At 41.8% G+C, this 20,035-nt stretch overlaps 1 protein-coding gene across 8 annotated transcripts in view; it reads left to right on the top strand.

Moving 5' to 3' along the window:
• Positions 1-20,035, top strand: part of LOC110521915 (AP-2 complex subunit alpha-2) — a 67,718-nt gene that overhangs the window by 44,508 nt on the left and 3,175 nt on the right. For 2 of the 8 annotated variants that reach the window (XM_021599869.2, XM_021599868.2), the window contains 10 exons: positions 10,098-10,252; positions 10,756-10,815; positions 11,353-11,424; positions 11,778-11,860; positions 14,183-14,272; positions 18,158-18,281; positions 18,434-18,550; positions 18,626-18,695; positions 18,823-18,957; positions 19,232-19,243. In XM_021599869.2, coding sequence (XP_021455544.1) covers positions 10,098-10,252; positions 10,756-10,815; positions 11,353-11,424; positions 11,778-11,860; positions 14,183-14,272; positions 18,158-18,281; positions 18,434-18,550; positions 18,626-18,695; positions 18,823-18,957; positions 19,232-19,243 — 918 coding nt within the window. Of the gene's footprint in view, positions 1-10,097; positions 10,253-10,755; positions 10,816-11,352; positions 11,425-11,777; positions 11,861-14,182; positions 14,819-18,157; positions 18,282-18,433; positions 18,551-18,625; positions 18,696-18,822; positions 18,958-19,231; positions 19,244-20,035 lie in introns of those variants that run through there. The other 6 variants (XM_021599871.2, XM_021599870.2, XM_021599873.2 and 3 more) reach the window with 6 other exon arrangements.

Genomic DNA, 20,035 nt, shown 5'->3' with positions numbered 1-20,035 from the left:
ATGGCCTTACTGAAGAGCTCAGTGACTTTCAATGTGGCACCGGCATAGAATGCCATCTTTCCAACAAGTCAGTTCGTCACAAAAAATGTATTAAAAAATTGCCGGCCCTCCGTTGCAACACTCACTACCAAGTTCCAAATTGCCTCTGGATGCAACGTCCGCACAATAACTGTTCATCGGGAACTTCATGAAATGGGTTTCCATGGCCGAGCAGTCGCACACAAAAGATCACCACGTGCAGTGCCAAGTGTCGGCTGGAGTTGTGTAAAAATCTGCACCATTTGACACTGGAGCGGTGGAAGCACGTTCTCTGGAGTGATGAATCATGCGTCACCATCTGGCAGTCCCATGGACTAATATGGGTTTGGCGGATGCCAGGAGAACGCTACCTGCCGGACTGCATGGTGCCAACTGTAAAGTTTGGTGGAGGAGGAATAATGGTCTGGTGCTGTTTTTCATGGTTCAGGCTAGGCCCATTAGTTCCAGTGAAGGGAAATTGTAATGCTACATTATACATTGACATGCTAGATGATTCTGTGCTTCCAACTTTGGCAACAGTTTGGGGAAGGCTCTTTCCTGTTTCAGCATGACAATACCCCCGTGCACAAAGCGAGGTCCATACAGAAATGGTTTATCGAGATCGGTGTGGAAGGACTTGACTGGCCTGCACAGAGCCCTTGACCTCAACCCCATCGAATACCTTTGGGATGAATTGGATCGCCGACTGCGGGTCACGCCTAATCGCCCAATATCCGTGCCCAACCTCACTAATGCTCTTGTGGCTGAATGGAAGCAAGTCCTCGCAGCAATGTTCCAACATCTAGTGGAAAGCCTTCCCAGAGGAGTGGAGGGTGATATAGCAGCAACTCCATATTAATGCCCATGATTTTGGAATGAGATGTTTGACGAGCAGGTGTCCACCTATCTCTCAGAAGACGGACACTTTTAAACAAACATCCTTTTATTATTTATTTATTTGACTATCTGTTATTCAATGTGTTTCTATGGGCTAATGGCAGTAAGGCCAAATTCAATGTTTCATAACAATCTTTACAAATATTAATTATACCTAAATGGGTCCTTAAATTCAAAATCAAGTAGCTAAATGATACTTGGTATGACCATCTTAATGGATAGCTTAGTAGACCCCCTTGCCCTTATCATCGTTGTTTTTCTGTGAAGGGACAATTTGTTTTGTAGCAATTACAAGACACAGCACAATGACATAAATCACTTGTATTCAAAGACTGGCAGCAGTTGAAGAAAAGCAAAAGATGCATACAGTTTATATGATTCAAGGCTATATCTTCATAGAGAGTGAAAATCAAATATTTAATGCATAATGCAGTGCATGCAACAATGGAGTTTAATAAAATATGCATTAGTTATTAGTTATCTATCACACTCCAATGGATCAGCATGGTGGAAATAACTATTTCTAGAAACTAAAATTAGCATATCTTGTTGGACAAATCCAGGTAGTGACTCCTGGTTTAAGTAAAAATGTATTCCGTTGGTGCCTAATGAACATGACCCGAGACAAGCGTCATGATTCCACTATTTATAAGGCAACTCCTATAGTCTCTCTGCCATTAATAACACCATACCTGCTATAGTTCCTGACTATTATCACTATCATCAAAAACGTAATTTGGTAGTGGAACTAAGTCAAATAGATTAGGATCAGTTTCAATCTACCCATTCACCAATCAATCCGTCAGTTTTAAAAATCATTCAGTTTCCAAATCATAATCAAAACCCAATTAATTTTCCAACCAAATTGTAGAATGACATTGCTCAGTGATAGGACCAATCACTCAAAACCCTCAATTCAACACACATTGGCAGAATGTACATTTATATTAACATACTGCATAATTATCCAATCATTCTAGTATTAACTTTCTTATCATGATTATAATTACAGATCAGTATCCTAATGCATCATTCTTAATCTAAATTACTATTTCAGCACTGTGTAGACCTCTACAATCAATTTTGGGCACAGTTGTTGACCAATGCCTCCCCCCCAACGCTTCAGGCACTGATTCTGCTGCCGTCTTCGTCATTGTTTTCAGATAGCTTTACAGTTCAAAGTGGATGTCCATGATAATGTCCCAATTTCAATGTCTCACCTGAGCCACCACCACATTTACCACCCATTATGTCTAGTCCATTTGTCAACCAACAACATGAGAGAAGTTTGGAACAGATTTCTCCCCATGCTCACTCAATGTGGACTCCTGTCACACTCCTGAGAGAAAAGACATGCGAGTAAAAACAGCTTAGATTGGATGCTGTACATCGGTTGCTGGCTCGGACTCAGGTCTCTCTGTTGAAGTGGTGCAGACAGGGCCGTATTGAACGCCTTTGTCACTCTTCTTCAGCCAGCTTGGGGGGGTTTTGAGGTTCACACTTCTCGTGGGCAAATTATCCCTTTTATGCATTAAGCCACCGACTGTGACCTCGAGAGAGGAAAGATCAAAACAACAGTTTAGCTCAGTTCATTTTTGATTCAGGAAATCCAGACAAGCATTGGCTATATGATAAATTATTACGTTTACCAATTATTCTTAATACCAATGTCTAAATGTATGTCAAAGAGAATAACACATTATATTGAAACAACAATTTTTTCAAATTGGCTTATACTCCCCATCACACTGTCAACATCATCGCAGAGCCACAGGATCAGGAAGATAGACCACATCCCAACCATCCAGCAGACCTATTCTGGTGAGATTTGTATCAGAACAGAACAAACAACACAACAATACATTCCTTCACATGTCACTCAATACACTTCTATATATCACTAAAGGTGTGTAAACTTCAATCCAAAACCTCAGAGGACTGTTACCTCCTCCATTTTGATGCATGACTCCCAGTGTGAGTAATGTGTATTAAAAAAAACACTACTACTGGTTAAAAATAAAACAAAATCATTTCAAATAATTTAATTAGAATCACTATCCTTAACAACTCCATAAAGAAAAATAGTTGCACCTATACGGTCATAGTAAAATGGACTTAAGCCTAGCCTTAGTCAAAGGCAACACCCTCTCCTTCTTCACATTGGTCCAAATCACAAATATGGCTAAGAACTATAAACTTCATCATAATTATCAATATTACAAATTACCTTCAAATTAGTATTACAATTGACCTTAAATTCATTATCCAAATAGCTTTCCAATGAGGGTGATCAAACCACACTGGAAAGTCAGGACAGATGTCAGAGGTCATACAAACCCTTCAAAGAAGGGTTTCTTACTATATTAGACTAAATAATGAAAAACAGTCAATGTCATACTGGAAACGAAATGCAAGTTTCCAGTGTATCTTATCAAAATATTTAACTTGTGTTCAATTAAAACTCCAGAAAATTCTATTTGTGTGTGCGTGTCCCTTTAAGATACCTTGGCACAAAGACAAATGGAAAACTCACTAAACCCAAACTTTATTTTACCTTTATTTAACTAGGCAAGTCAGTTAATAACAAATTCCTATTTTCAATGACGGCCTAGGAACAGTGGGTTAACTGCCTGTTCAGGGGCAGAACAACAGATTTGTACATTGTCAGCTCGGGGATTTGAACTTGCAACCTTTCAGTTACTAGTCCAACACTCTAACCACTAGGCTACCCTGCCGGGATTTACGGTAACCACTAGGCTACCCTGTGGGATTTACTGTAACCACTAGGCTACGCTGAAATAGAACACTCACAATAAATCAGACATAGTATTTGAAAAACACCAACAAATAGTCATAACAAGTGTGTTGTGTGTGGGTATTTGCAAATCTTAAGGTAAAAACAAACAAAAATGGCCAGGCCTTAGTTAATTTGGTAGTTTCGGTCTCAGTCACACTCACTGCTCTCGCCAAGACCATAGCCCCGGGGAAACATTTCAAAGAGAGGAAAATGACCACCCCCATTCTCATCCTAGAGAAAGTGTACATTTCATCAATATCCACTATACTACATCTTAATCAGCAACCCAAAGTTATAACTACAAACATAACATAATAAGTCCACTGTACTCCCTCAAATCATTTTTGTTTTAATGTACCCCAACGTTTGTGTGCTTAATTTAGCATGTGCTACCCTTAGACACAGCAAAATCTGTCTCGCCACTAACGATTCCCTCCCATATCATATGATATGACTGGTCTCTCTTTTCCATAACCATATAACGTTATCCTGGTATCGTTACTAAATGTAATACTTTTTTTTCCGGGTCACAAATGTAGTCAATTTCTCAGCCTAAGGAATCAGTGATATTTGATCTCAGGCATCTATGAAACAGTTGTTTGAGACGTACGTCTCCCTTAACATACATACTGCTTGACTAGTTGGGCCCAAGCTTGCTGTACAACATTAAAACCCATTCAGTCTGTCTACAAACAGGCTCTCAAAGTGCTTGATAGGAAGCCCAATTGTCATCATCACTGTTACATCCTCAGAAAGCATGAGCTCCTCAGTTGGAAAAATCTTATGCAATACACTGACGTATGTCTTGTATTCAAGATCCTAAATGGCCTGGCTCCCCATCCACTCAGTACTTTTGTTAAATGAAAACTCAAACCTATGGCAGCAGAGCCACAAGGTCTGCCATGAGAGGTGACTATAGTTCCCTTAAGGAAAAGCACCTTTAGTCGATCTGCTTTCTCTGTGAGAGCTTCCCATGTCTGGAATACACTGCCATCAGAGAGACACAACTGTACCACCTTTCACACCTTCACAAAAAACATGAAGACATGGCTAAAGGCCAATCAGACTAGTGAATATTATCCCTAGCTGTGTATTGCTGCTTTCCATGTTGTCTGTAGCTTGTGAGTTGTGGAAACACTTTGTTGCTTTTATGTGTTTGTTGCTTTTTGTGCTATTGCTCTGTCTGCGTGCTACGTGTTGCTTGTTCTATGTTGCTCTGCATGTGCTCACTGCTCATTGATTGTCTGTACTGTAATTGTTCTTAATAACCTGCCCAGGGACTGTGGTTGAAAATTAGCCGGCTGGCTAAAACCGGCACTTTTATTGAAACATTGATTAATGTGCACTGTCCCTGTAAAAATAATCTCGAACTGCAATCCACTTTAATGACCGGACACTGTTCCACATAATGGAAACATATTATAATGTTAGAATACATTAACTACCTGCTCAAATTCACTGGTGTTACATAAACTATAAAACTCGGCAACAGTAATCAGAAATGATTGAAGAAAGTTTCCGATTCAACTATTCAGACCTCTACTGCATCCCTTACGGCCCGATATAGCCCAACGAGCACGACTCGCTTTCACCAGTGGACTAAAACATGGAAACTCTTACCAAAAAAAAATATATATACACACACACCGTGGGGAGAACAAGTATTTGATACACTGCCGATTTTGCGGGTTTTCCTACTTACAAAGCATGTAGAGGTCTGTAATTTTTATCATAGGTACACTTCAACTGTGAGAGACGGAATCTAAAACAAAAATCCAGAAAATCACATTGTATGATTTTTAAGTAATTAATTTGCATTTTATTGCATGACATAAGTATTTGATACATCAGAAAAGCAGAACTTTATATTTGGTACAGAAACCTTTGTTTGCAATTACAGAGATCATACATTTCCTGTAGTTCTTGACCAGGTTTCCACACACTGCAGCAGGGATTTTGGCCCACTCCTCCATACACTTCTCCAGATCCTTCAGGTTTCGGGGCTGTCGCTGGGCAATACGGACTTTCAGCTCCCTCCAAAGATTTTCTATTGGGTTCAGGTCTGGAGACTGGCTAGGCCACTCCAGGACCTTGAGATGCTTCTTACGGAGCCACTCCTTAGTTGCCCTGGCTGTGTGTTTCGGGTCGTTGTCATGCTGGAAGACCCAGCCACGACCCATCTTCAATGCTCTTACTGAGGGAAGGAGGTTGTTGGCCAAGATCTCGCGATACATGGCCCCATCCATCCTCCCCTCAATACGGTGCAGTCGTCCTGTCCCCTTTGCAGAAAAGCATCCCCAAAGCATGATGTTTCCACCTCCATGCTTCATGGTTGGGATGGTGTTCTTTGGATGCAAACACGACGAGTTGAGTTTTTACCAAAAAGTTATATTTGGGTTTCATCTGACCATATGACATTCTCCCAATCTTCTTCTGGATCATCCAAATGCTCTCTAGCAAACTTCAGACGGGCCTGGACATGTACTGGTTTAAGCAGGGGGACACGTCTGGCACTGCAGGATTTGAGTCCCTGGCGGCGTAATGTGTTACTGATGGTAGGCTTTGTTATTTTGGTTCCAGCTCTCTGCAGGTCATTCACAAGGTCCCCCCGTGTGGTTCTGGGATTTTTGCTCACCGTTCTTGTGATCATTTTGACCCCACGGTATTACCTCGAATAAAGCATATTACCTTGAATAAATTGACCTTTTAATTCGAACTAAGCAAGCTGCTAAAACGTTCAGTTTGTATCTTAAACAAACACTGCCGGCAGTTTCTGTCTAGGCAAAACATACCAATACTTGATTTACAATCAGAAACCCATATTTTGGTCAATATTATAGACCCAATGCTATTGAAATGACGAAGAAATCCCACAAATAACCCAATTACAATGGTTTGTAGTCTTAACATCTGGCACATAGTAACGACACAATTCCCAGGAAATAGCCCTACAGGTCCACACGTGTCTCCGCAGAGATTCTCACATGCACAAAAGGAATAGATTAGCAGTCAACGAGTTAAATCGACATTCATTGATTAGGAAACGGATTTTTCGCTTTTTAATAGAAGCAGATTGTTCTCTCATGCAATATATTTTATTTACTGAACTACATCACATTAATCCAGCAATGATCGTTTGATGGATACCCTAGGCTTTGTACGACGTTATAAGTTACGTCGAGATTCAATCTTAATTCGCTCGAACTTTATGGAAAAAGGTTTATTCAATAAATATAGCAACTCCTCTCATACTGGGAAGAAGAAGAAAAAAAAATTGCCTTAAAGGGCAGTTTTATTTCAAATGTAGTACCCGGACGGAGAAAATCCAATAAGCGTTTTATAGTGACATCGTTAGGGTAAGTTAACCAAAAGTGGAAACACTCAAATCATTTTCTGAGACAATTGCCCAGACTTTGTAGACAGTTTTAATAATGTTAAACCTCATCTTTATCAAATGATCCATTAAAGGGACCAACTCAAAACCTACGTACGTCTACGTATGGGTTGTTTAAGTTGCATCTCATTATTTTCCCAGAATTACTTTATAAAATCTCTAGTAATTGATTATACACACATACAATTCATCATATTTTCATATCTTCACAGAATCCATGTAGAACGTTGAATTCTTAGGTACTCACATCAACCAAATCCATTGGTTCAGCAATCTCCCAGCGGAAAAAACCTGAAGTTTCCTGGACACTGCCCAGCGGGTCGTTGGAATAATGCTCTTCAGGTATAAAATAACATCCCGCTCTCAATACCACCCGGTGATATTCTATGATGGGAAGTAATGGACGGAACCCCAAAATAACATTATCAACATTTATTAACCAAATTTCAATCTTCTTATATACATTTCTACATCTTATTTCCACACTCACAGAACTTTCATATCACATTCACACAGCCCTGTTCCCAAACACACTTAATATTTATCGCCTGACGGAATATTTTCTTACTTCTATAGGTACATTTGGTTTACAGCTTTCACATATGTACCTAACTATTTTAAACCATTGCATATCATTAACTTATCTCCTAATTATTATTTATCTCAGGCTTACACAGAACCTTAATGATCATCCACACAGGAGTGATCAAATGCTCACACAGAACATGACTAAATAACCATCCACAGAGGAATGGTCAGACCACTCACACAGACTTGGTCAGACTTGGTCAGAACGCTTCTACAAAGATTACCCACACCTGATTTCAAACCCTGTCTATATGAACAGGAAAACACATAACATTATCAAATGATTACCTAATTAGTGGTCCCAACAACAAATACTCACAATAACCTCTCAACAATTGTAACCCAGGTCATACCTGTTTAACTAATTTATCAAAACATTTCATGTTATAATTTTAACTTCAGTAAGCCAAATGCCCTCGCAAGGCGTCACCCGCACTCTGGTTCCTCGATCAATACATTAACCTCACCAGTCCTACTGTGATCAACCAGTACCACGGATCTGGACTTTTGGAAGTCCGCAACTGATACCTCACTTAAGAACACTCTTATCAACTCAACTCAGTCCTGCTAGTTACCCCAGTTGTGGCCATCTTAAGGAAGACCTCGCTCTGAGAGTACCCTCAACAGGGGCTTTTATGTTTTGTTTTGTTATTTCAAAAATTTGTTAGCCTATCACTTATTGATTGTCCACTCCGACGTCAACGTTCAATGTAATGTCTAACTAGTACTATCAATTGTGCACTTTCAAATTCAATTGAAGAAGAAAAAAGTCTCCTCCCTAATCCAATTCGTGTCAAAATGATGTATCCATTCAGCTGACGCTCCCAGCCATGTGGGGATCCGATCTGCTCCAAATAGGGGAGAGTGTCTTTCCCCAGCTGCATCTAATGCACACGGTTAACCTGAATTTCACTGGGAACAATCAGAGAAATGAAGTTCATCATCCCATCCTCGTCACCAAAATTGTCGTGGAATTATTGTAATCAAAAGGAGAGACTTTTAAATTTCTTCAAAGCAAGTTAGCGTTATTATTTAATTACTGCAGTAATGGAGCTTGTCAATGAGGTCACCCGTAGGTGATTCGTTGAGACCCCAGCCAGCAGGACTAAGCCACAGCATTTTATAACAAAGTCCATCCTCCTGGATTTTCATGACAAATCACATATGAGATCATTTATACAAAGGCACATTTTGCTCTCATGCAACAGACATCAAGATTTACATGGCACCAAATATCTGTCTCTAGTTAATTTACTGCTTTCTGGTACAAAAATACTAATGCAACCTAGAATACTACATTTTTTCTTTAAAGAAACTGGAGATTGGTTCTCCCTGGTACTGACTGACAGACACTAATCATGGAATGGGATGTTGTTTCTCACCAATCTGTCGTAAATCCACAGTCAGGGTTAATCTCTGAGACCCACTTTCAGTCCACACACACAAATGAGTGTTAAAAAAAACGTGATGTTATAATACTGTTATTGCAATCTTGTAATTTCTGTTCTGACAATTCAAAGACTGGCAGCAGTTGAAAGAGATGGTGATTGCTTTGGAAAAAACACAATCACGGTCTGTGTAATGGATTTACTTAATATTGAGCAATATATTCTCAAAGCACTGCTATTATACAAATGATGTCTCTCTCTGTTCACTCTCTCTCTCGCTTTCTCTCTTGCTCGCTGTTCTCTCCTCTCTCTCTGTTCTCGCTCTCGTGCTCGCTCGCTCGTTCTCATTCTCTCTCTGTTCTCGCTCTCTCTGTTCTCGCTCGCTCTCTCTCTCTGTTCTCCTCTCTCTTTCTCTCTCTCTCTCTCTCTCTGTTCTCCTCTCTCTCTCTCTCTCTCTCTCTCTCTGTTCTCCTCTCTCTCTCTCTCTCTGTTCTCCTCTCTCTCTCTCTCTCTCTCTCTCTCTGTTCTCCTCTCGCTCTCTCTCTCTCTGTTCTCCTCTCTCTCTCTCTGTTCTCCTCTCTCTCTGTTCTCGCTCTCTCTGTTCTCGCTCTCTCTCTCTGTTCTCCTCTCTCTCTCTCTCTCTCTCTGTTCTCCTCTCTCTCTCTCTCTCTCTCTCTCTCTGTTCTCCTCTCTCTCTCTCTCTCTGTTCTCCTCTCTCTCTCTCTCTCTCTCTCTCTCTGTTCTCCTCTCGCTCTCTCTCTCTCTGTTCTCCTCTCTCTCTCTCTGTTCTCCTCTCTCTCTGTTCTCGCTCTCTCTGTTCTCGCTCTCTCTCTCTGTTCTCCTCTCTCTCTCTCTCTCTCTCTGTTCTCCTCTCTCTCTCTCTCTGTTCTCGCTCTCTCTCTCTTGTGCTCGCTCGCTCGTTCTCGTTCTCTGTTCTCTCTCTCTCTGTTTTCGCTCTCTCTTTCCCTCTATCCTTTCTCTCTCTGTTCCCTGTCCATCTTTCTTTGTCTTCCAGTCCACCCCCTCCCCTTCAGCAGATCTGCTTGGCCTTCGTTCGACCGCTCCTGCTAGTGGGGCCACTCCCAGTGCAGGCAGCCTATTGGTTGATGTGTTTTCAGAGGCGGGGCCTTCTGCCACTTCTGCTGGCGTGAACGACGACGGCTTCCTGAGGTGAATGTTCACCCTGTGACTAGAAGACTCCCATAGACACAGATCTGGAATCAGCCTAGATTACCCCCACTCCAAGCCTACCCTTGGGGATAAATTCAAAACTGACCTAAGATCAGTGTCTAGTGGATACTTGATGTTTGTGGTGTGGCTGTTATGTGTTTTAGTTGTCCAGATGCACTGTGGTAGAATATGAAGCTTGCTCTTGAAAATGAGCGTTGTTTTATTCTTGTGGTGCTTGCTGTCTGTGATATGTGCTGGTCCTCTGTCTCTGTCTTTATCAGTCATTCTATCAGTCACTCTGCGTCTTCTATGTGTAATCTTGTCTGTTCTCTTTTTATCTTGCTGTGTATGTGACTGTCTTTCTATTTTCTTACTTTCTCTCCTTCCCCTTTTCTATTTCTCCTTCTCTGTGTTTTTGTGTGTGTGTGTGTGCGTGCGTGCTTGGTCCGGCAACGTGCGTGCTTGTGTGTCTCTTGTCCTCGATTGTGATTGGACATTGGCAGCGCTCTTCACGCTCCCGAGGCCTCTGACTCCCCATTGGTGGAGGGTCCTGGTGACTCGGAGTAAGGGGCCAGCAATAAGATGGCTGACTGTCATGTTGCACCCAAACACACATATGAACACTGTTGTTCTAATCTAAAGCTATTTAGGGAGGCTGCATGGGCACCTCAACCTTAAACTAGTCACATGGACACACATACCCTCTATTGCATGTGGGTTGTTGGATTATGTTATTGTAGTCTACCTATGCTGTTTATTCATACATGCATGTACCACACACAAATGTTTACAAGCAAAATACTTTTCATTGTTTTTGTTAATACTGTCAGTTTTGATTAATTGGATCTAAGTGCTCATACTAACCCACCTCTGCTTTTTCTCTTCTCCTTCTCTTCTCCTGTTTGTCATGCCTCACTGCTTTGGGTCTCGCTTGACACACTCTTTTCCTCCTCCTCTCTCTATCCCTTTTTCTATCTGTAATTCATTTTATCCCCTTCAAACACATTTTACATTCTCTCACACCCCCTGCCATTTTCTGTGGGTGCTGTCATCCACCTCTCCTCATCCATCCTTTCTCCATCCCTCCTTCCTCCTCTCAGCTCTGCTCCCCCTACTGTGGCCTCTGAGGATCCTGCCCCTCCTCTGCCCGAGTCAGATGAGCTTCTCAACAAGTAAGAGCTTTCTCTCGCTCCTCCTATCTCTCTCTTTCCGGCGGGGCTGGCTTGTTTTTGGGTTCTGTCACTCTTGAGCAAAGGTATCTAACAACCTACTGGATTGAAACAAAACCAACTTGTGTAGATGTCACTGACGTCTTATGTTAAGTCATTCACGTATGGTAAGATACGTATGTTTGTCTGCAAAGTGAATTGATATTGCGATATGATGGCATGACTGCAGAGTTCCAATGACTTATAGGTAGTGTATGTGCCACTTGATTGACATGTTATAAGCAGCAAATGCTACATGATGATAAATCCTAACACGTTCATTCTCACTCACTTTCTCCCTCTCTCTCTCCTGTCAGATTTGTGTGTAAGAACAACGGTGTGTTGTTTGAGAACCAGCTGCTTCAGATCGGCATCAAGTCTGAGTACCGCCAGAACCTGGGTGAGTTTGGGCTACTAGACAATGCGGGGAGATGCTTGAATCCTATAAGTCACATTTGTCACATTGATGTGAGTTCTGGGAGATTGCGTTATGTGTGGGTTTCAAGTTAGGATTCTTCCCTTGAAGTATTAACCCTTTTCATGCAGATCAGTCCCGTGTGAAATACATTAACCTATATGCTTAAACCTATTTGAATTGATGTCTGTGCTATTCTATAGCATTGGTAAGTACCTCTGAGCGTGCACAGAATGTAATAGATGACGTCATTTAGTATTTGTGTTCACATCCTAGCTTTGTCATGTCCATTTTAGTATACAGAATGTTTATTCAGTGGTAAGGTACGCTTCAGTTTCTATAATGCATTAGATGCTGGGTGAGTGAGCATAATGCATATCTTGGCTACGGCATGGGTGTATTTGCACGTGTGTATGTACAGTTGAAGTCGGAAGTTTACATACACTTAGGTTGGAGTCATTCAATCTCGTTTTTCATCAACTCCACAAATTTCTTGTAAGTCCGTTAGGACATCTACTTTGTGCATGACAAGTCATTTTTCCAACAATTGTTTACAGATAGATTATTTCATTTATAATTCACTGTATCACAATTCCAGTGGGTCAGAAGTTTACATACACTAAGTTGACTGTGCCTTTAAACTGTTTGGAAAATTCCAGAAAATGATGGCTTTAGAAGCTTTTGGTAGGCTAATTGACATCCTTTGAGTCAATTGGAGGTGGACCTCTGGAGGTATTTCAAGGCCGACCTTCAACCTCAGTGCCTCTTTGCTCGACATAATGGGAAAATCAAAAGAAATCTGCCAAGACCCCAGAAAATAAATTGCAGACCTCCACAAGTCTAGTTCATCCTTGGGAGCAAATTCCAAACACCTGAAGGTACCACGTTTATCTTTACAAACAATAGTACGCAAGTATAAACACCATGGGACCACGCAGCCTACATACCGCTCAGGAAGGAGACGTGTTCTGTCTCCTAGAAATGAACGTACTTTGGTGTGAAAAGTGCAAATCAATCCCAGAACAACAGCAAAGGACCTTGTGAAGATGCTGGAGGAAACAGGTACAAAAGTATCTATATCCACAGTAAAACGAGTCCTATATCGACATAACTTTAAGGGCCGCTCAGCAAGGAAGAAGCCACTGCTCCAAAACCGTCATAAAAAAGCCAGACTATGGTTTGCCATGTTTTGCCACTGCACATGGTACAAGATGGTACATTTTGGAGAAATGTCCTCTGGTCTGATGAAACAAAAATAGAACTGTTTGGCCATGAAGACCATCGTTATGTTTGGAGGAAAACGGGAGGCTTGGTAAGCCGAAGAACACCGTCCCAACCGTGAAGCACGGGGGTGGCAACAGGGGTGATGGTTGGATTTGCGTTTATTGTTGAAGAAATGAGCGTTACACCAAGGCCTGCAATCTGGAGCAGGATCGAGGTGGAGGGTCCATCATGGTCTGGGGCGGTGTGTCACAGCATCATTGGACTGAGCTTGTTGTCATTGCAGGCAATCTCAACGCTGTGCTTTACAGGGAAGACATCCTCCTCCCTCATGTGGTACCCTTCCTGCAGGCTCATCCTGACATGACCCTCCAGTATGACAATGCCACCAGCCATAGTGCTCGTTCTGTGTGTGATTTCCAGCGAAGAGCCCGGATCTCAGTCCCATTCAGCACGTCTGGGACCTGTTGGATCGGAGGGTGGGGGCTAGGGCCATTCCCCCCCAGAAATGTCCGGGAACTTACAGGTGCCTTGGTGGAGGAGTGGGGAACATCTCACAGCAAGAACTGGCAAATCTGGTGCAGTCCATGATGAGGAGATGCACTGCAGTACTTAATGCAGCTGGTGGCCGCACCAGATACTGCCTGTTACTTTTGATTTTGACCCCCCCTTTGTTCAGGGACACCATTCCATTTCTGCTAGTCACATGTCTGTGAAACTTGTTCAGTTTTTGTCTGTTGTTGAATCTTGGTATTTTTATACAAATATTTACACATGCTAAGTTTGCTGAAAATAAACGCAGTTGACAGTGAGAGGACGTTTCTTTTTTTGCTGAGTTTATGTATGTATGTGCTTTTACTATTGAGATGGGTGAGTTACCGACTGTGTCCATATGTTGTTGTACTGTAGTTATTATGAATTATAATGCATTATAAACGGGAATGAGTTGGTGTGTAAATGCTGCACTATAGCCTTAATATGGGAGCGTACATAATGCATTATAACCTGTATGTTTTATTTTGGAAATGTCACCTAAATGTGTCCATTTGACATATCTTCTAACATGTTTTTTTATATATTTTTTAGGGAGGATGTATCTGTTCTATGGCAATAAAACCTCGGTGCAGTTTGTCAGCTTTAACACCACAGTCAGCTGTCCAGGGGAGCTGCAGTCTCATATCCTTCAATGCATTTGCACACACACACACACTGGCACACCCTTATCTTGCACACTATAGCAATAGCAGAATTTTGACTTCGATACTGATACCAGGTTTAGTATCAAAATACGCGATACCATCACGATACTCGATACCAAAATGATCCTGCTGCAAAAAAAGAAGGTATATTAGCCAAAGTCACAAAATGACAGATGATCCAGACAAATGCTGCTGCTGCTCTGTTCAGTATATGGGCATCTTTTAAGTTCAATATCATTACATTTCTTTTTTTTTTACGTCAACATTTTTTGGAGACAGACATGTATGTATTAAAGGGGAATGGAAACAATAGGCTTTAGAACACCAGCTAACTGTAAATCGCCATGTTGGCATTTTGTTGCATCATGTACTGGCCAGCAACACGAGGTATTCACCTGGAAAGCATTTCTGTTAACAGGTGTGCCTTGTTAAGTTAATTTGTGGCATTTCTTTCCTTAATGCGTTTGAGCCAATCAGTTGTGTTGTGACAAGTAAGGAGTGGTATACAGAAGATAACCCTATTTGGTAAAAGACCCAAGTCCATATTATGTATAGAGCAGCTTAAATAAGCAAAGACATTTGAAGAACTTTGAAAGTTTCTTCAAGTGCAGTCGCAAAAACCATCAAGCGCTATGAGGAAACTCTCATGAGGCCTGCCACAGGAAAGGAAGACCCAGAGTTAACTCTGCTGCGGAGGATGAGTTCATTAGAGTTAACTGCACCTCAGACATCTCGGCCCAAATAAATGCTTCAGAGTTCAAGTAACCGACACATCTCAACATCAACTGTTCAGAGGAGACTGTTGATCAGGCTTTAATGGTCGAATTACTGCGAAGAAACCACTACTAAAGGACACCAATAAGAAAAAGAGACTTCCTTGGGCCAAGAAACACGAGCAAAGGACATTAGACCGGTGGAAATCTGTCCTTTGTTCTGATGAATCCAAATTAGATTTTTGTTCCAACATCTGTGTCTTTGTGAGATGCAGAGTAGGTGAACAGAAGATCTCTGCATGTATGATTCCCACCGTGAAGCATGGAGGAGGTGTGTTGGTGCTTTGCTGGTGACACTGTCAGTGATTTATTAAAGGTATAGTTGAAGTCGGAAGTTTACATACACCTTAGCCAAATACATTTAAACTCTCGTTTTCAGAGTAAATATTCACCACTTTATTTTAAGAATGTGAAATGTTAGAATAATAGTAGAGCGATTTTAATTTCAGCTTTTATTTCTTTCATCACATTCCCAGTGGGTCAGAAGTTTACACACACTCAATTAGTATTTGGTAGCATTGCCTTTAAATTGTTTAACTTGGGTCAAACGTTTCGGGTAGCCTTCCACAAGCTTCCCACAATAAGTTGGGTGAATTTTGGCCCATTTCTCCTGACAGAGCTGGTGTAACTGAGTCAGGTTTGTAGGCCTCCTTGCTCGCACACCCTTTTTCAGTTCTGCCCACAAATGTTCTATAGTATGCTTGGGGTCATTGTCCATTTGGAAGACCCATTTGTGACCAAGCTTTAACTTCCTGACTGATGTCTTGAGATGTTGCTTCAATATATCCACATAATTTTCCTTCCTCGTGATGCCATCTATTTTGTGAAGTGCACCAGTCCCTCCTGCAGCAAAGCACCCCAACAACATGATGCTGCCACCCCCGTTCTTCACGGTTAGGATGGTGTTCTTTTTTTCTTCCCTTTTTCCGCCAAACATAACAATGGTCCTTATGGCCAAACAGTTCTATTTTTGTTTCATCAGACCAGAGGACATTTCTCCAGAAAGTACCATCTTTTTCGCATGTGCAGTTGCAAACCGTAGTCTGGCTTTTTTATGGTGGTTTTGAAGCAATGGCTTCCTTGCTGAGCGGCCTTTCAGGTTATGTTGATATAGGACTCGTTTTACTGCGGATATAAGACATTTGTGGAGTGTTTGAAAAACGAGTTTAATGACTCCAACGTAGATGTATGTAAACTTCCGACTTCAACTGTACACATAACCAGCATGGCTATCACAGCATTCTGAAGCGATACGCCATCCCATCTGGTTTGCACTTAGTCCCACTATCATTTGTTTTTCAACATGACATTGACCCAACACACCTCTAGGCTTTGTAAGGGTTATTTTACCAAGAAGGAGAGGGATGGAGTGCTGCATCAGATGACCTGGCCTCCACAATCACCTGACCTCAACCCAATTGAGATGGTTTGGGATGAGTTGGACCACAGATTGAAGGAAAAGCACCTGACAAGTGCTCAGCATATGGGGGAGGAGTGTGCAAAGCTGTCATCAAGGCAAAGGGTGGCTACTTTGAATAATATAAAATATAGTTTGATTTGTTTAACACTTTTTTTGGTGACTATATGATTCCATATGTGTTATTTCATAGTTTTGATGTCTTCACTATTATTCTACAATGTAGAAAATATTCAAAATAAAGAAAAACCCTTGAGTGAGTAGGTGTCCAAACTTTTGACTGGTACTGTATATGATTTAGTATATGTAAAGACAAGATTATATCAAGAATAGTGTGATGGGTGACAATATTAGCTGCTCACTTGTGAATGATGCCCTGCTGTTTCACATGCTTTTGTCCACCTTCTTTTTCCAAACCATAGTCGTGTAACAGTTTTTTGCTTCCGTCCCTCTCCTTGCCCCTACCTGGGCTCGAACCAGGGACCCTCTGCACACATCAACAACAGATACCCACGAAGCACCGTTACCCATCGCTCCACTAAAGCTGAGGCCCTTGCAGAGCAAGGGGAACAACTGCTTCAAGGTCTCGGAGCGAGCGACGTCACCGATTTGAAACGCTATTAGCGCGCACCCCCTCTAACTAGCTAGCCATTTCACACCGGTTGCACTCACCCCCCTTTTGACGACCTCCTTTTCCGCAGCAACCAGTGATCTGGGTAAACAGCATCAATGTAACAGTATAGCTACCCTCCCTCTCCTCGTCCCTACCTGGGCTCGAACCAGAGACCCTCTGCACATATCGACCACAGCCACCCTCGAAGCATCGTTACTCATCACTCCACACAAAAGCCACGACCCTTGCAGAGCAAGGGGAACAACTACTTCAAGGTCTCCGAGTGAGTGACGTCACCGATTTTGAAACACTATTAGCGCGCACCCCGCTAACTAGCTAGCCATTTCACACCGGTTACAGTCGCACACCTCATGTAGCCTTGCCCATAGGCCTATATGTTTTGATGAGGTTTGCATCATAACTGATGTTGCCAAATAGCTTCTTAAAATTTAAACACATTATTCTGCATTACAACGGGTGTAGAGCCTAACTGGCATACATAACGCTGATCATTTTCACCATTAAAATTCACCTTTTTATAATAAAAGCATTACACTCATCGCATTTGTGGTCACTTTTGAGAATGCTGTTAAAGCTTTCGGTCTGTTATTCGAACTCAATCAGCATGGCAGAGTGATCTCCAGCCTTGTCCTCGTCAACACTCACACCTGTGTTAAACAAGAGAATCACTGACATGATGTCAGCTGGTCCTTTTGTGGCAGTGCTGAAATGCAGTGGAAATGTTTTGGGGGGATTCAGTTCATTTGCATGGCGAAGAGGGACTTTGCAATTAATTTAAATTCATCTGATCACTCTTCATAACATTCTGGAGTATATGCAAATTTCCATCATACAAACTGAGGCAGCAGACTTTGAAATGTAATATTTGTCATTCTCAAAACTTTGGGCCACAACTGTACTGTGCAACACTACTATGTGTGTCCATTGGGTTGTAGTCTATACTTTTTAACACACATAGATAGCTATATTCAATATTAAAGTCCCCCCAGTATAGTCTCTAGTCCCGGCTCTGTTCCTCTCCTTGACTGGCTTTCCCACAGCTCAACGTGCAGACCAAAACAGTGGAACCCCTAGTGGAGGGAGGAGCACAGGTGCAGCAAGTCATCAATATCGAGTGTCTGACCGACTTCATTGATGCTCCGCTGCTCAACATCAAGTTCAGGTGCACACGCGCACAGAATATTACACAGAACATATAATACAAACACCTCGCAATGACGCACGGAAGATCAGTAGTAACTCAAACATACACGCAAACATTTTTTGTTGTTGTTATCTTCAGTTTATTAAGTAGCGTGTGTGTGTTCCTCTCAGGTATGGGGGAGCCCTGCAGAATATCTCTCTCAAGCTGCCTGTCACCATCAACAAGTTCTTCCAACCCACAGAGATGGCCGCCGCAGACTTCTTCCAGCGCTGGAAACAACTCAGCCAGTGAGCGAGTGTGTGTAGGGTGCGAGCATGTAAGAGGGTGCGTGTGTGTGTATTTATGACTTCTTCTCTTTTCAGGCCCCAGCAAGAAGCACAAAAGATCTTCAAGGCCAGTCATGGCATGGACACAGAAGTGCTCAAGGCCAAGGTAGACACACACACACACACACACACTTTAGGCATATTCATTTAATTCCTTTGCCTGCTGAATGTCTACCACATTCTACCCCCTCCCATTTTCTCTCTCCCCCCCACCCTCCCACTCTTGTCTCTAGTTGCTGGGCCTTGGGACAGCCCTGTTGGAGAATGTGGATCCTAACCCAGAGAACTATGTGTGTGCTGGAGTCATCCAGACCAAGGCCCAACAGGTCGGCTGTCTGCTGAGACTGGAACCCAATGCGCAGGCCCAGGTACACACACACAAATGTATATGCACATATACACACACACACAAATGTATATGCACATATACACACACACACATATATATATACACACACACACACACATATATATATATATATATATATATATATATATATATATATATATATATATATATATATATACACACATACACACACATATACACACACACACAGAGTCCGTCTGTCCTTCTCTGTGCTGCTCTCATTGCATCACTCACTGCTGTCTGTGTCTTTCTGTGTGCTGCTGCAAATCAAGCCTGGCGAGCAGGTAACACACAACTGTCCCTGTTCTCTCTCACTCTCGTTCTTTCTTTCTCATCCCCCTATTCTCTCTTTCACACCCTTTTTTCACGTTCTCATTCACTTTTCCCTCCACATTGATTCTTCCACACTTTCTCACTGACATCCCAAAATTGAACACTTGAATCTCCACATTCTCTGTCTCTCTCTCTCTCTGTCTCTCTCGGTCTCTGTGCAGTGTTAGACTCGAGGTTGATAATGTGTCATCAGTGTAAATCCATTCTAAACACGTAACATTTTTGATGATCCAATATATACAATGCCTTAAAGTTTTCATACCCCTTGACTTATTCTACATTTTATTGTTAAGCCTGAATTCAAAATTGATTAAATGTATATTTCTCACCCATCTACACACAATACCTCATAATGACAAAGTAATTTTTATTTATTTTTTAATTACAGAAATATCTAATTTACGTAAGTATTCACACCCCTGAGTTTATACGTTATGGATTCACTTTTGGCGACGATTACCTCTTTGAGTCGTCTTGGAGAATGTGTCATTGTCTGTATCAGCTTTGTACATCAGAATTTGGGGATTTTCTCCCATTCTTCCTTGCAGATTTTCTCAAGCGCTTAAATTAGATGGGAGCGGCGGTAAACAGCAATCTTCAAGTCTTTACACAAATGTTCAATGTGATTCAAGTCTGGGCTTTTGCTGGGCCACTCAATGACTTTCACATTCTTGTCCTGAAGCCATTCCAGCATTGCTTTCTCTGTATGCTTGTGGTCATTATTGTCCTGTTGGAACATAAAT

The sequence above is a fragment of the Oncorhynchus mykiss genome, chromosome 30 (assembly GCF_013265735.2).
Source record: "Oncorhynchus mykiss isolate Arlee chromosome 30, USDA_OmykA_1.1, whole genome shotgun sequence".
NCBI classification, from domain to species: Eukaryota; Metazoa; Chordata; class Actinopteri; order Salmoniformes; family Salmonidae; genus Oncorhynchus; species Oncorhynchus mykiss.
This window is presented reverse-complemented; position numbering and strand designations above follow the sequence as displayed.